This window comes from Glycine soja, chromosome 10, assembly GCF_004193775.1.
Source record: "Glycine soja cultivar W05 chromosome 10, ASM419377v2, whole genome shotgun sequence".
Classification (NCBI taxonomy): domain Eukaryota; kingdom Viridiplantae; phylum Streptophyta; class Magnoliopsida; order Fabales; family Fabaceae; genus Glycine; species Glycine soja.
Genome location: NC_041011.1, coordinates 45604173 through 45622942, shown reverse-complemented (window position 1 = coordinate 45622942; position 18770 = coordinate 45604173). Strand labels below are relative to the sequence as shown.

The window sequence follows — 18770 nt, the reverse complement described above, 5'->3', positions numbered from 1 at the left end:
CCATAACTAATAAAATGCAATAATACAAAAACAAAAAAATTATTTTTATTTAAAGTGTAGGTGATAATGCTCAATCCAAGAAAAGTGTAAAATGCCACTTTTTATTTTTTTTATTTGCCAAAACTTTTCCCCCATTTATGTTTTGAAAATTGTAAAACAATCAATGTCTTTTGTCTTATTAATTATGTCTTTATCTTTATTTAAGTCTTAAATATTTACACGCTTACTAAAAATAAGAGGAAAAAATCCATAACATATGAAGAAGTTGTTAATAATTTAATATAAATAAGTATTAATTGTATATTTCAAATTTACATAATGTTTAAGTGTAATTTTGATCTCTTTATTTTAGAATGTAGACATTGAGTCTCTTTATTTTTTAAAATATGTAATTTTAATTTCTTGTTTCAAAATAGAGATATTTTTGTTTTTCCTATTTTACAATTTTTTTTTCAAATTTAGTCCAGTTTTTAATTTTATCTATGCTTTGTTTCTTTTAATTTGATCAAGTTGAATCTTAAACTCAAAATATTTATTTAAGGTATTATAAAAAATAAATTTAATTAATTATAATGTAAGAAATAAAATTGAAGATTTGATCAAAATTGTTAGATTTTTTTAAATGTGGAGATCAAAATTATAAATTTTCTAAAATAAAATGATCAAATATTTCTATTTTAAAATATAAAGACTAAAATTACGAAATTCTTAGAATGAAAGAATCAAATATTTCTATTTTCAAATAAAAAGACCGAAATTACTTATTGAACAAAATATAAGTAACAAAAGTTACATTTAAGTCTTTATATAATTGTTATAGTTTGAAAAAAAAATATTTTCTATCAACATATTAGTATTAAACACCATGTGAAAAAAATTAGAAGGAAAAACGCTTCAACTTTGGGATTGTGATAAGTAAGTTATTTTTAATTTAAATACTTATACTTAACAGTTTTTATTTATTTATTGTAATGATATATAATAAAAATAATTTATTTTTTTCTCTATTCTGCCTCATATACTTATACCAAATTACTACTAATAACAAGCATAAGATAAATATTTAAAATAATAAACGGTTGGGATTAAAATATTTAAAAATTAAAATTAAACAATAATTTAACCATCAAATCTCTAAAAAAAATCATACAATGAGTTAATCTTTTATAACTTAATTATCACATCACTTTTCTTCTTCTTCAAAAGTATATTGTTAACATACAAATCACATCATTATTATTATTTTTATCGTCATTCCGTAATTGTCACCTAAAATATCTATTTTTTTTTTAAGTGATTGTACCTTACCCTTTAAATAAATTAAATTTCTTATTAGCTTTTAAAATATAATTATCTAGCCAAATTAAATTGATGAAAATAGTTTTAAAAAATTAACTCTTTTAATCAAAATAAAAAACTGCATATACTAAAATCCAAAACAAGCATGTGCTTACTCATTGTACTCAAATTCTCTCTTTATTATATTATTATATATGTTGAAAAACAGATACTTAAGAATATTCCTATTGTTTATAAGGGCAACTTGACAATGTTTTTCTTCATGAATAAAGTGAGACATATAAAAAGAACAACAGTTTAATTATGCCTTTAATACTAATTTTATAAACTCTACAGGCTATTATATAAAATTATCTTCAATATACATCTAAATCAAATGTAACAATTTTACTCCATAAACTATTAAAAGATGACATCAAACATGTGATTGAGTGTTGTTGTTTGATCCCAAGAAACAACAAATCATGACAACGAACATGTGGTTTTCCTGAGAACAACGTTCCAAACTCTCTCAACCAATATCGTACCCTTGTCTCGTCCAGACAAGATATTCACGTTCATGGCAAAGCCAATGCTGAAATCTATCATCATCACAATATTGCAAGTTTATGGATTATTAGTAACTACGCCATCTGCTGGGTTGTGTGGTTAGGATTGTGAAGAATCAACTGCTTGACTTGGGGACCAAATGTAAAAAGTAAAAACAATGATTTTTTTTTTTTTATTTCTCAGTAAAATTCTGTTCAGGAAATTTTCCAATGTATTGATACAACTTTTAATTACCTCAAAACTTTTACATATTTTGCAAGTATCTAATGTCTCAATCAATAAATAAATAAAAATATTGAAAATTATAGTAGAGATGTATTGAAAATCACAATGAAAGAGTTTTTGTAAATTGTGTAAGATCTTTCCGTAACACTTTTTTCATTTTTTATTTTTTATTTTTTAACTAGTACTATTTGTCAACGTTTTCTATTTTTTTTAATTAAAACTAAATTATTTGACTGAAATATCGCAATAGCTAGAATGAATTAAATTTAATATATTGTGAATGTAATTTTTTTACATTATTAACTAATTAAAAACCACTTTATATATTTATTACTTATTCAATATTTTTTAATTATACGATAACTAAAATTATATTAATATCTACATTATAATTTTATTTTATTACTATATAAATTCATTTGATCGAGCTTCGATTTATTTATCTTATCTGGGTTCATCACTCATCAAAATGGTTTCAGACATATCTACCAGTTAATTTCGTTAATTATATTTTGATGCTTTCAATCAATTATTCGAATACGCTGTCGATTTTCCGCTTCCTCTAAAACACACGTTAAATGTATCCAATCCGTACCTTTTTCAATTAATGAATACAGTAGTTGTTTGAAAGGGCACTTGTGTTTTGGATCAGAGATGCTTTGGTTGGTTGTCATATTTAAAATACTTTTGGATCGTATTCGTATAATCGTATGTACGTACTGGCATTAACATTAACTCCTTAATTTGTATAAACGGATTCTTTCTCTCTTTTTAGTCTTTATACATGTGACAATTTGCACTGTTTACACTATAATTATCTTGAATTATTTTGTTGAAAATGTTATGGTACTTTTACTTTTCATTTATTTTGGACATATTCATTAATTATTTGATTTTGACAAAAAAGTATCAAAGATATAATTATTATATAATACTGTATATTTCAATCATACATTTATTGAATTTCTACATTAGTACTGTAATTAGCATATAAAGATGATTAGAAATGGTAAAAAAAAACAGTCGATATTAGCAATAAAGCGTATAGTTGTCAATTATGTTAAGTCAAAAAGATATTGCGTGAAACATGGTCAAGTTTACCACTAACGGCAGTTAATTAAGTCAAAAGAAATTGCGTGAAACGTAGATAACTTTACCACCAAGGGCATTTAATATAACGGCATAATTTTAAAAAGTTTTACAATTCAGTCAATAAAAATCACCATCAATATATTTTTTAAATTATAAAAAACAACAAATTGTATCATACATAACAATTTTTTTTTTACAGAAGTATCATACATAATAATTAATCATTTATTTATAATAATATATATAAAACTCAAAACAGTCATGTACATGTTTTATTTCAATCTTAAGCATTAAAATATAATCTAATAGTTTATATATATTTGTTGTATTATTAATATAATAATAAAATCTTGGTTGATGCATTTCTCATTCCATATACTCATATCTATTTTTCTTATTTTCTCTCTCTATATGACTATATGTGTAAGTTTCAAATCGAGTTCCTATATATGGAAATCGTCCACATAGTTAATAAGATGCTTGTCATACTTCTGAATATTCGTATATATTGATCACTCACAAATTTATGGATCTTTATTTTTATTGTGCATTTCAGATATGTTAAGCCCAAACACATACATACTATACTATACGTACTGTGTCAAATATGGGATTAATGTTTCAAATCTCCAATTTATTATTCTTCTGAATCTGCAGATCTCCCACGTATACGATTATTGATAAGATTCTTATCATACTTTTAAATCATTAGCATCAATTATTTATAAACAGATCTTTGTTTCTAATAATACATAATGGTACGTAGCTAGACTGGACTCTAGAATTCATTGCCACCTAATGTTACATTGAACATGGACAGTGGACACCCATGTCAGGTTCGCAAAAACCTCTTGCTAAAAAATCCTTTATATAGTTTCTAGCGAATTCTTTTTTCTTTTTTTTAAAAAAAAAATAAAAACATAATTTTTTACTTCATTCCCACGTCTATTATTATACGTGACTTAAGATATTTTAATTTATCTCAAAATGTTCATCATTTTTACAAACCAGTAAATATCATTTTTAATATATCATCGGTTACGTACATTAATCTTCAATTATGCATATCTTTGAACTATTCGACAAATTTTAATTAGGTTTCTAATATTTTTTGAAGGAAGTCTCTGAATTCGTATTTATTTTTTAATTAAGTCCCTGATAGCATCTAATTAAAAAAATAAATACAAATTATTTAGAGACCTAATTGAAAAAAATAATCCAGAGACCTATTAAAAATGATAAATTGTTCAGGAACTTAATTAAAAATTGTAAGTCTATACATGGTATAGTATTCTCACTTTTATAAGTCTATGCATATGTTATATTAAATTAAAAATATCTTTTAAAATAAATAGCAAAATCTAGACCATCAAATTACTATAATGACCTGAAAAAGAAGAGAATCAGGATATATGACTTCCCCATCCTAAAGTCATTGAATTTGATTCCCACTAATGACAATAATCAATGGTGGCAACAATATGAAACTTGGAGGATGAATCATGAAAATACGAAATGATTTACTCCCCCATCTCATAATTAGTAGTGTCGGGTTTATTTACACAAACAATAAAAAATAATAAATAAATCACAAAAAATAACACATTAATTTTATAAACACATTCAGAAAAAAATAAAATTATAAAACTAATTTTATTATCATTAATTCATTTATAATTTTTGTTGTTCATTAATAATATTATCAACAGTATAAATAAAAAACAATTAATATCATATTACAAAAATTAAATAAAACATTTATTTAATTTTTTTTCTTAATACTGTTGTTGTCATGGGATGAAAGGAATAAATATAGTATTTCCTTGCGCGGTCATAAACATTCAATAATGCCATCTAAATTAGATGTAACATGATCAAGCATCCATTAATTTTTGACCACGAAAGAAAAGACATATACGTGGCCAGGCTTGATTTAAAAAAGAAAAAAATAATAATAACTGTGAACTCTGATTGGCTAGACAAAGATTTGTCTTTGGCCTTAATGCACATTAATTTATTCATAACCATTATAAGATATTGTCTCCAACTCGACCAAAATGCACATTAATTTATTCATTTTGTAGAATTCACACATACTTATCCACATGTCAGAATCCACCAATTAATATAACCCTTCTTCGTCAATAATCAATGACTACTTGCAACACCAACTAAACATGCAAGACTTCTCCTATGTAAAATAGCATTATCAATTTTACCAGAGACAAAAAAAAATAAAAATGTATAGTACCATCAATCAAATTTCCATGCATTAACTCATCGAACTAGAAACCTTCTTTTCCCTGTAGGTCCCGTTGTCCTAGCCTGCCAATTTTCTTCTCTCTCTCTTAAAGGTGTACATAATTACATATACCTTGATGACAAAGTAAAAACGTTAGTACATGCTTTTTCTGCATATATATATATAGTATCTTAAGTTTAGAGTAATTTTAATTTTAATTCGGTTTTTCAGTTAAGAATCTTTTTTTAATCTTTTAAATTTGTAAAATATTATTTTTAATCGTTTAAAGTAAATTTAAGGAACTAAAAATAACACTATGAATTTGAGAGATAAAAAGAATAAAATTTTAAATATTAAAGGACCAAAACAAAAATGCTCCAAATTTAAATATTAAAAACATATTTAACTTTTTCATATGAAACAAAAGGCTTCATCTCCATGATATTCTTGGCACAAAATTAAGCAAGCCCACTGCCCACAGTTCCACACTCAAATATAATTGTTTCTCATGTAGAAACTATTTGTGGTCTAAAAAATGAGAGGAAAGTGTCCCGATTCAAAATAAGAAAAGTCTCCAACTTAATTAAGAAATAGTAATAAAAAGGGTTTTTTGCTTGAAATATTGGTTAAAAAATTAAAATAAAAAATGAATGTGTCATTAGTTCTATTGTTACTAATTTATTCTTTTAAGTAATGTCTCAAGTATAAATTTTGTAAATAAAAAAATATAACAGAGAGAGGATCCCACCAAATTAATGTAATCAACTAATTTTATGAAAAAGATTAATCATCAATAAAGTTATTAAATACTCCATACTAATTAATAATATTATAAAAAGAGACTATATTTTTTATTAAAAATCATATGATCAACAACACATTTAAAATCATAAGAACATATTTTACACATCTCAATAAAATATTTTTCCTTATGATCTTCTTTCATTGAGGGATATTTTTAGTATAAAAATAATTAATATAAAAAGTATCATAAATAAGAACAAACGTCATTTAAAATTTAAGTTTTATAAATAAAAAAAGAAAAAATATAAAACTTGAACTTAAGAATATTAGTTAAACTGGAACACTCTTATAATACATGATTCACATGCCGAATAATTATTAATTATTGAACTCTATTATTTAAGTGGACAATTAAACAATCACTTTTATAATTCATTTTCTTTTTAAGGAAGTGTTTTGATGATATCTTTTACCCTTCATTTTAGATTTTTAAGTTATTTTTTGTTGTTTCATAGTCCCATACCATTATAAGAAAATCATACATAAATTTACTTCAATATTAAAAAAACTTTAAGAAACTTCAAAAAACCAATGTTTTTATACTTTTTTACTTTTACTTTTATTTAATTATAGTTTAATTATGACACTGTTATGTGTCAAATAAATATTATTTTTTATTGTTAAAAAATAATTTATTGTTGAAGATACAAATTTTAATTTTAAGAAACTTCCTCTGTCACATAAATTTACTTCGATAAAAAAAATTATAAAAATTAATTTCTTCACTTATAAGAAATCTTAAAAAAAAATCTCGATTAAATATGCTCTTACTCAAAACATGTGACGTGAAGAAAGCTGACAACTCATAGCTGCACCCACCTCATCCGTCATCCCACACATTATCAGATTATAATATATGATATCGACCAACTTGTTGCGTTAAGTTTTAGAGGAATAAAAACATAATCGCGGCTATTATTTTAATCAAAGAGTAACGTTATAACTCGTATTATTTTTTTATGGTAAAGAACTTCCTATTGTTTTACCGAAAAAATATATTATATATAAACTATTTTTAAAATATTACATATATACTATTTTTTAAATATAAAAATCAATACTTATCATATATAAAAAATAAGAATCAACATGTTATTGGTCTAAATAAAATTAAATTGGATTTCTTTAGGTAGATGTCAAATTTAAATTTTGTAGATAAAAAAATATAATTGAAAGAAAAAAAATTAAGACTTTATTAAATTAATTGTTAATAAAATTAGTGGATACTTTAAATATTAAATTATTAATTTTATGATGATCTAAAAATAATAAAATTAAAAAATTGTTAAAATATGTTTTTTATCCTCTTAAAATTAAAAATATTTGAATTTTATTTCTACAAATTTTTTAGTATATTTTTCCTTGCAAAATTAAAAAACATTAAATTTTGACTCAGTTAAATTTAAATATATAATGTTTGCATAACATCTAACAAAATGATGTCTTACCTCATGGTTAAATGTGTTTGTTTTTGTAGATTCCATTTCTAGGTCAAACAGGGGATTGGCCTAGGTTATAATAATATTATTTTATAAGTTAAATTATTTATTTGATTTTTATAATTTTATGATTTTTATATTTTTATTTTTATAATTTGAAAGTGATTTTTTAGTCCTTATCATTTGCATTTTAATTTTTTTAGTTTTTATATTTTTAATTTTTATACTTTATATTTTAATTTTCTTTTAGTTCTTACGATCAAAATATGAATAATATTATCAATTATAATTAACTATAAAAATATTAATAAGTAATTCATAATTCGTAAGTAATTTAACACAAAATAATTTATAATAAAAAAATAATTATAATTTATAATTAATTATTTTTATATATTTTTGTGTAATAAGAACTAAAAAGTAATTAAAATATAAATTATAGGAACTAAAAAAATAAAAACCTTAAAACTATAAGGAACAAATGATTAATTTAACCTAAATAAATAATGATCTTTAAAGATATATCAAAATTAATTTTTAATTTATTGATAATATAAAATCTTTTAATTATATTGAAAACATTTTAATAATAAAACTTTGATCAATAATTTCATAGAAAAAAATAAAGTTAAACTTGATGAAATTATAGTAAATTAAATATTAGATATAAAAAATAAAGTTAGTAGTAACAGAGTGAGCAAACTCTTCTAGTGGGTCTCTCTTGGTGCCTAGCATTGCCGGTGTTACCAGAAGAACTGATCAGAGAGATTCTTCTTAGGGTTCCGGTGAGATGCGTATGCAAATCGTGGAATGCCCCAATCTCCGATCCAACGATTACTCTGTGAGCCATCATTGCCCCAAACATACCGTATCTTACTTTGTTTGACTCTTAAGAAATCTCATTTTGTTGTGTGGCTCATGAAGGAGTACGGGGTTCAACTGTCTTAATTTATTCGAGATTCATCAACCGCATTGAGCAATTGTATGACCCCTTGTGCATTTCAGAAAATCGCCTTGTTTTGTTGGAAGCTACATCTCAAAGGACCATCCTTGGTTCCATCATATGCATATTTATCATGAAAGTTTGGTTTCACTACCATGTTAAAATCACATTTATTTGTGGACTCTTTCCTATTGTTTAAAATCACATTTGCTTTGGGTTTAATTTGAATAACAGAATATAGGGTGTCTATGGTGTGTCAGAGTTCTTTAATTGGCTAGGTGCTCTTTCTTGTTTTATTCAGAAAATGTATTGATGTTATTAATTTGGACTGGGAAGACACTTCTTATTTCTTATTATGTTCTTATTTTACTCTCGTGTCCTATGATATTATGGTTACCAATAGAGCCATTTTTTTCATGAAACAAAGGTGAAAACATTTGACATGAATTGTTGTTCTTTGATATGGAACTTGAAAAAAAATGATTTAGTTGTATAACTCCTAATTAATGTGAAGTTTAGTTTATATTTTAAGTATTTTCCTTCTCATGTCCTGCACAACACCTCCAAGGGGCCAGTGGAATTGCATTAGAACGCTATTGTATTTTTATGTCTTACCTTGTATTAATATTATATTAAAATAAATTTAGGTGTAGTAAGGTAATACTCCTAGCGTGTTATCCTTGGTGTGATTTGGATTTAATTTGACAATTATTTTAATAAAAATGAAAGTAATATAGCGCATATAATAATGATATTAGAATTAGAATAAAAACAAAACAAACATATTTTAATTTTAAATTAAATTTAAAAAGAAATATTTAAGATATATGTTGTGAATTAGAAGTTTATTTTATATAAAGTTTTCAATTACCAGCTATTTATTTATTATTTTTTTGTTTTTATTTCACTCATTCTTTCTGTACATTTTCTTATTACACTATTCATTTGAGCTAATATACTATTTAATTTATTATTTTAACATTATATATATACTTCACGAAATTGATCATAATAAATCTTAGATTAATTTTATTTTTTCTACTTTTTAAATAACTTTGTATTAGAAAATTAATTTTAATTACGATAATTAACATAATATCTAATTAATTGTATTTTTTTCTTTATTTTAAACTTGATTAAAAATATTTTAATATATAGTATAAAATTAATAGTAGAATACATAATATGAAAAAATGTAATAAAAATAATTCATCTATAAATAAAATTACAAGAGTTTAAAATTAATTAAAACACCTCAAAATATATTTTTATCCATAAAATAAAATTAAAATTTATATACTTATAATTTAACAAGTTAATTCAATTTTTTTTTCGGTCCATTTTTTTCACTTTCAACTAATTTTGTCGAATATAATCATTATACCTATCAATGCCAATGAAAATAACCAAGAGAACATAATGCTATTGTGTGTTTTTTTCATATATATACTTTATTAGTTTAGTTATTAACAAACGAGACTTTATTAGATCTCCAAAATCAAAGGGAAAGTCTTCATATTTAGCATAACCAAAAGAAAGTAGATGTAATTTGGTTAAAAAAATGTAAAAAGCTCATGACAACATTCATCTAATGATTTTATTAAGCTAATTACATGAAAGTGAATATCTATAAAATGGATAAATATCCAAAATAAATGGGACACACTCAAATTCCTTCTCTTCACATGAGAGGGAGGATTTAATTTGTCTTTTTAGTGACACCATCTACCCTATACATATATGTACTAATAGTAAAAAAAATAAAAATACAAAATTAACACATTTAAATAAAAGCATTTCAAAAGAGTAAAAGACTCGCATTCACTTTTCTAACGTCATAATAGAACTTGTCCAACTAAATAATAAAATTATTTCAGTTCAAAATAAGGTTATCCAAAACTCCAAAGAATGAAGTAAGACTCAGCATGTAAAACAAAATGATAAAAATTACATATCCAGAACTTCATGCAATTAATACAGAAACTCACGTCCCAATGTCACATCCTATCAGAGTATTGTGTTCCAGCGTCCTCTAACATGAGGTTCTCCATAGTCATTCACCTAACCATCTACTCCCATGGACATAAGGTTCGAGATCATCACAGAATCTAAACACAAACAATACACGGGGAGTGAGTTATCATATTCTTAACTAATAGAGGGAAGCGGGACAACATGTAGATATACATATCATATAAGTGAAACTTACTTTAACACATCTCATGCCATTCCTGCACTTATTGTGTAACATCACATCTCAACACTACACGTTTTACACATTTTCACATCATTCATGTACTCAAGAATCAAAGCACAATATCACTCAATCAATCAATATCGACCAATACACAAGCGTTATGTAACAAATATACTAAGACTCAATCCTATATACAATGTGGTACCATGTCAGTGAAAAACCTCGTTGGGCGCCTAAGAGTAAATGACAAGACAGATCACACACTGGTAAGTCAGGTCACTCTCATTAGGTAAAATCATAAAGAGACCAGTCAGGGTCACTCTATTTTGCGAGAACACTTCAACCATATGAGATCAACATAGGCTTCAAGGAACATTCAAACAGAGTGTATTTACCCCCAAGGCCTACACTCTGAAGAGTCCGTTAAGGCCTCTCCCTCTTGATTCAAGTCCAACCTAGAAAATATTTTAGCACGTAGACTCTATCTTTGAACTGTACAAAACACACGACTCCTCAATTGTTCTCAAAATAATTTTAACTCGTCGCGTCTCAAAGTTATTACACTCGTTGGGTTCCCATAGTGGATCCCACCATAATACTCGTCATACATTAACTCGTTACCCTTAAGGGGTCTTACAGTTGTGTGATTCTACAGTTCATAGCTCACAACTCAATACACACAACATCTCAATACACATGTTTATTCTAACCCCAATTGCAATAAACTTATCCTTTACCTCTAAGTGGACTCACGTGTATAGTTGGACAATGATAACGACATCTCTAGTGATTTCCTAAGATTCCTCAATGTTTTTCCTCTAGTTGCTCGATTTCCAAGAATTAGAGAAAAGAAAAAGAGATTTGAGCCTCCATTTCATTATCTCTGTGCGAGGGACATTTCTCTTTCCACAAACATTATTTTGTAAATTCCAACGGTGGAGATGTGCGAAATTGAGTTCCGAACCTGTTGCTCAAATTTCACAACGATTCAACGGCTAACAAGTTCGGGAATGTAGTTTTATTAGAACAGGTTTTGATGTATGCGAGAAAAAGAAAGTTATGTGTGAGGAACATTTCTCTCACCCAAGACATTATTTTGCAAATCCCAATGATGAAGATGTGCAAAAATGAGTTTTGAACTTGGTGCTCAAATTTCACAAAGATCCAACGATTAATGAATCCAAGATTATAGTTTTACTGAGACGAATTTGATTATATGCGGGAAAAAAAGAATTTTGGGAGAGAGGGAATGACAAAAAGATTTAAGAGAATATGTCTCAATTAATAACTAGGGTACTCTAAATTTATTATTTTATAAAAAAGAACTCAATTTTATTCTCTATCAAATGAATAAATAAAATATTCCTAAAATTCTATTTATTTTTAAATAAAATCATTTTTAATTTATTTTATGAAAAATGTCTTTGCTAGACTTTTGATGGAACTAATTTTGAAAGCATATTTAGAAGTCATTATACAATAAGATGAACAGAAAATACATACAAGTCATATAATCATCAATTTTATACACAGGAAATTGAAAATTAAAGGTCATTTCTCGATAACGAGATGAACAGGAAAGATGCCACTACCATTATGGCAAATGAAAAATCTAAAACAATCCATTAACACTATGAAAAGGCCTTTGTGATATACCTGCAATTATTCTAAATATGTGCTAAGACTGAATTCTATTGTCAGGAATAAAATTAAAGTAAAATTGTGTTACCTGATTTACAAGCTCTAAATAAAGTTTCCATTTTCAACAATCTATGATGAACCCTAGCTGGTGAAAGACAGACATTAATTTTTTTTGGTACAGATATCTATCAACGCATTGCATAAGCTTTACTTTCTCAAAGTTTGCTTAAATGATCAATTGCCTTTTCTCTTTAAAATCTTTTTTCTGAATATTAAATTCAGATGAATGAGCTCTTAATTCTTCATTTCAAGATCCATGCATGGCCTGATGTTGATTTAGGACTTGGCCAGACTAGAAAGGTTTAAGAATTATCACGTAATGTGGGGAAGCTAACCCCGTCCTTGAGATGGCTTACTGCCGTGGGACATAACCATTTCAGCATGTTTGGACCTAAAACCTGGTCAAGAGACAGACGAACATATCCTTAGGTAAGAAACACTATCAGTACATATCTGCAAATTAGTGCCAGCAAAGACCACAAAATAGGGAGAGACCAAAGTAATATTTTTGTATGCGCCAATGTTGAATGGATGCCGATAGCTTTGCCCAGACTTCATAGCCAACCATTTTGCACGCTTTCCTTCATAATACTGAAAAAAAAAAGACAAAATGAAATCTTCCAAGACATAAATAAAGACAAAGTATTTCAGTGGTGTATATTCAACTAGAAACCCACCTCTATGGTTGTCATGTTATGAAGGATAAGGTAGACATGCCATCCAAAAAGAGTCAAAAGGGTTATGGTCAAACCCACCACCATTGTTCCATACAAGACCTAAAAACCATTCATAAATCTTATTGTTAGTTTATGATTTAAGAAAATTAAGGATTAATAAAAGAAGAACGAGTTACCCAAGTTTTAAGTATGTTTTCTCAACAGAAAACCATGTAAAGTCCCATCCTCTGTCTCTATGTTGCTAATTATAAGTTTATAATTATAACTTAAAGAGGGAAAATAAAACCATGTTGCTTCATCATTTACTAGTGATAAAAATAAGTGTGGTTAGAGAAAGGAGTCTATCAAGAAACCATTTGTTTAATGTGTTTCACTGTCTATCACAGTAAAGAACATATTTGTCATAAATTAAAAGTACTAGAACGAAGTATGTGCAGTGACTCTTCTGTCCTGCAGAAGCTTGCCATTTGGATCCATGGGACAGTCCACAAACCAGAGCATACCCACTAGGATATGGCAACACTAGTCACGGATTGAGCCATCTCAATACCCAGAAAATACTTAAGGTGACCCAAATCCTTAGTCTGAAAATGAACAAAGATGTTTCAATTGATAGATTCCTGCCTCATCTCATCACAGCATGGAATGACAATGACATCAACTCAAACAATTACATAGATATCCTGACCTTGGGAGGAGTGTCAATAGAATATGGAATGGTTTGCCTCACTACAAAAAGCATAGCGACACAAGCAGCAAACTAATCTAGATTTCCCATGGGCAACAAATCCAAGTAGTTTCTCCCTATAAACTTCCGCAAACAGACAGGCAATTGATCCATCAGGTCCCGCACCCACTGTCTCCATGGTCTTGAGATTTTCCCTGTGTTGCATCCATCTATATCTGCAACTCCTCTACCTATTGTCACACTCACACCCCCTCTAGATGGGTTTCACGATCTCTATCAGTCACACCTACTGTATATTATGGTCTCCCACAACCCTTTTCTTGAATGAATTTTGTGTCACTCACTAGATCTAAGAATTCAAATGCCGATTGTTACACTGGCACAGCAGAATTAACCAAAAAAAATGGATCTTACTTTATTGAAGAACTGAATTCCAGACTAGACTCAGAGTGTAAACTGGGCACAGTGCAAATGAAATTCATACAGAAAATACTCTTCTATCTCCAACAATCTCAGCTAGTCCCCTTTTCCCTAACTGTTAGAATACAAATAGTAACTAAATGATTAACAACTTCTCTAATTAATTATTGGGTCAATTTGGGATCTCTCAGTTGTGGCCCATCCCATTTGCTTCTAATATAGACCTATTTAATTATTGCCTTCCTTGGCATGGATCACAAATTTTAGCATAAAAAACTCAATAAATGGAATCCAAAGGATGAAGAAATATCAAGACTGAAGAGATAAGAATCAAAAGGTTCCAATCCAAAAACCAAGAGAGAACTCTCACTTAGCACAAAGGCTAATCTCAAATTTCATCCAAATCTATCTTTACAAAATGTTTAGAGTATCATATTTATATTCCTAAATAACATCTAGGTCCATTTGGCACATGGGCCCAACAAGCTAAACACATAAAACTACGATGTCAATTACAAAATCCCAATAAAGGCCCAATTAAACCAACAAAAAATTACACAAACATAATAGGCCCTTAGTAGCTTCCTAGTCCACTATCAATTGTTGTTGTTGTTGTAGCTACTACAAAACCCATTATGCAACATACAACATATATATCAAATATTTTGAAGTAAAAATGTAATTGAAGCAAACTAATGAAGGAAAGGTATAAGGGTTCTCACTCAACTTAAGAAAATGCCTCGGCTTATAATTGGAGGACAATGACATTTAGGATTATTTGCAAATGAACAAACTAGAAGGAGACATGCAATAACATGAATAGAATACAAGTAACTATGAAAAATTCAAGCAGCTGAAATTAACTTAATGATTAAAAAGGTATAAAATGATTTGAAAGAGTTTGAAGTATCAACAGACAATAAATAATATGGCCTACAATTTCCTTCTATGTCTAACAGGGGCACAGATCTATTGCACACATATCAGAACATCCGTAAATAATAGCATGCAACTTACAAAAAAGGTCTTAAGAGAACTTCCTTTAATGGGATCCCAGTACTTCTGAAATACACAGCTCATAAATATGATCTGCACATTTTAAAAGCTTATGTCAAATAGGAATCCTGTTCAGTACAGAAACAGTAGATGCCAGATTGGAAACATACCGTAGAATAAATACTTGCCATGGTGGCATAGAATACAAAAACAAAGAATGTCTTATAATTCCAATAGCCAACACAGTTATTTATCCACAAGCAGTGATGATCCTAGATCAAATTCAGCAACCAGACAAAAAGGTCAAAATAAATCCTTCAGGAACTCAAATGCAAAAATGAAGCTCAAAGTAACATCCATTGCCGAGATGCAACTGACCTACCATTTTCAGAATACACCTTCTGCAAACTCGACAATGATGAGTCCTGGGAGGCTTGTATGCAAAGCACTTGTCACATTTCTTCTGTTCTGCATTCTGCAGAAAATTAATCAAGGAACTCAGCAACGGTTCAAACAAATCAGATCACTAGTAAGAAAACATAACAATACCAACACCTTAATCTGTCATAACTCATAAACACATCAGAAACCTCAGATAATGTAAAAGCAACACACTTAAATCCTTGGCCATAAAATCACGATGGGGGGGGGGGGGGGAGCAAATGCCAGAGAAACTAATCATACAAATATCAGAATTTGAGTTTGGGCCTAACTCAGACCCAAAAAGTAGCTCATAAAGTGAGAGTTGTCATTGTAGGATCTCCAACAAGAAATATATCCATATATAAAGTGCAAACAGCTATAAGTTAAGCACCATAAATTGTTCAATAACCATGCATAACAGCTAAAATGAAACATCTGCAGGCTGCAGCATTGATCCATTGACAATTTACATAACAACCACGATTCAGAGAATCTCAGTTCAATTTCCTACTTTGATTCACATAAGGGACACAAGTAGCTACTACACACTTAAGGACCCAGATCACTTTCCCAAGCACACAGACAGACCCATGATGGAGATGTGAGAAAAGCTTACATCTTTGGAGAATTCAACATCTGGGGCGTAGGAAGAAGGGACGTGGCCAGGGTCAGTGAGAACGCAGGAGAAGAAAGAGAAGAGGGAGAGAGAGGCAAAGAGAGAGAAGAGGAACGCATTCAAAGTGCCAGGGGAACTCTGCAAACCGAGCCAATCTTGGAGGAAGACGAACATTGAACAGTAATACACAAAAACCATTAACAAAATCACTGCCAACACAGGCACTGATACAAACCTTTTGCCCTTCATCGACAACATGGACATGGAGAACAACAAAACAAAACCCCTTCCTTCTTCACTCTGCTGTTTGTTGCTCTTCGATTTCTTAATTACTAAATTTTACGGGACCTTTCTTGAAACAAAACAAAATGCATGCCGTTCGATTCATATAAAAAGCCTTTCTTGGAGAGACAAATCTATAACTCCAAGATTAGTCTTTTTTTTTTTTTGAGAAAGTGTAAAATTATACGGAAATAAATATGTTTTATTCTAATTTATATGCATTAGATATCTTAACAAATAAATTCTTAATTTGATTCTTTTAAGATTTTAGAGTATTGACTTGACTTTTCGACAACAAATTAAATAAGGAGGAAAATTTGACATTATTAATTTTTTAATGAATAAACAGGTTTTAAAAGAATTTAGAGTAAACTAGTAAGTAATGTTGACCCGTGGGATCCTAGATTCGTGTTGGTGTCTGCTTTTGTATTAAAAAAATAGATGTTTAAAATCTTGTTTTAATGTTAAAACATATACTGCAGTTAATGTCTACTAATTTATTTTACATTATATTATTTAATTTCATCTAGTTAAATGTAGAAGGTATCATATATATTTGAACTAAATGAGCATCGATTTATTCAGTTATCATAAAGGGGAAGATATTGGAACTGATATACAGTATCCAGGCACTTGTAAATGATTTATGCAGGTTAACATTTGAAAAATTTAATTTTGTAAAAAAATTAATTAGTCATTATTTTCTGAAATACCAACTTTAATTATTATACTTTTAAGTTTTACCGACTTTCATATTTGTGTGCTCCAAAAATTAGACCAAACGAACCCATTACCAGCATCAGGCTTCGGCAGCCCAAGATGTCAAACAAAGAAGGGCTTAATATTCCCACACTGTTTCGCTAAGTCCACCTCTAGTCTTTTGATATTTTTACCAAAATACCCCTGCCAAAAATAGGTTTCCATTGGTAGAAATATATAAGGGAAACATATTTTCGTTATACATAATCAATTTATATCCCTTAATATAACGAAAATATATTTCTGCCGTGTATTTTGTTTTAATACACAATTACCATACTGCAATTGCAAGGACATTATAGCTCACCGTTTATCGGAAAATTAAAGGCTACTTCGCAATTGGCTCACCCTTTTTTCCTTTGAAACATGAGAGTTATTGTCTATCATTTTTAGTTATTTGTGTCTATATCATGCTCTAACCTTAAAGTGATGAATTGTTAGATAATTTATAAGCGATCAAATGTTAAAGTTTGGGCAAGAAGATTTGGCTTCAAAGAAAAATCTCACAACTGGAGTAAGAAAAGGATGATTTGGAAATGAAAGTCAAAGCTTCCAAAGAAGAAAAACAGTCCTTAAGATATAACACGGATCACTTGTAATGTAATCTATACCAAAAAGTCTATGCGTAGGAATATATGTGTGTGTGCCTTAGGTAAAGGGGTGAATTATGAGTGACTTTTATTAGTTTTTAATGATAAGTTAACGAAAACCAATAGAAGGGTGGTGCTTGAGTACTCTTGGTTGGTGGTAACTATGGAGTGGGGAGAGCTACTTTATGGTTGGTAAACTAAGAGAAACATTAGGCCCTAGCTAGCACTCATATATGGATATTTGCCAGTTACATTAGTTCTTGATTTTCACTGTCTTGTTGCAGAGATAGATTGGTAATATCAATCCCATATGCACTTTTAAACATCGTGAATCATTTGCCTTTCTAGTCTTTTCTGTTTACAACACAAGGAAATGTGGAAGCCCATAGGCTTTTAGAGTTGGAAAAACATGATGACTAGGGGATTTGGGTGGATGATACACCTTGAGCAACTCTTCTAGCTAGATGCAACTACATGTAAATTTACTAATTTCTGTTCAAAATTTCGGTTAACTTTGATGAAATCACACATTTAATCTTTAAAAAATAAAAAAATGTAATACCACATTACACTTAAGGTTTAAGAAATTTCAAAATATATTAAGCAGGGTTTGAAGGACTACAACCTAGTGATCATCTAACTGTCTAGCATATATGCATCTTCTTTACTTTTATTAAACACTTCTCCTTGAAATTTTTTAATTAATTGAGATCTTTGAAGTAATTAGTGCTTCTTTAATTTGTAGCTAATTAACTTTATCTTGTTGCTTTTTCATTAAATTTTTCTGTCAATAGGGATGACAAGTAGGTTTGATCAACTACTCAAACT

The 18770-nt window shown here is 28.3% G+C and overlaps 1 protein-coding gene across 1 annotated transcript; it reads right to left on the bottom strand.

Annotated features, from left to right (window-relative positions):
- Positions 1-12290: 12290 nt before the first annotated feature.
- On the bottom strand, positions 12291-16737 carry LOC114369707 (probable protein S-acyltransferase 15). Its single transcript, XM_028326952.1, has 7 exons — positions 16312-16737; positions 15655-15747; positions 15443-15544; positions 15294-15365; positions 13169-13267; positions 12987-13082; positions 12291-12889 (listed from the first exon to the last, which is right to left on the bottom strand). Exons 1-7 carry the CDS (start codon positions 16573-16575, stop codon positions 12794-12796), a joined length of 822 nt encoding a protein of 273 aa, XP_028182753.1. The 5' UTR covers positions 16576-16737; the 3' UTR covers positions 12291-12793.
- Positions 16738-18770: the final 2033 nt, after the last annotated feature.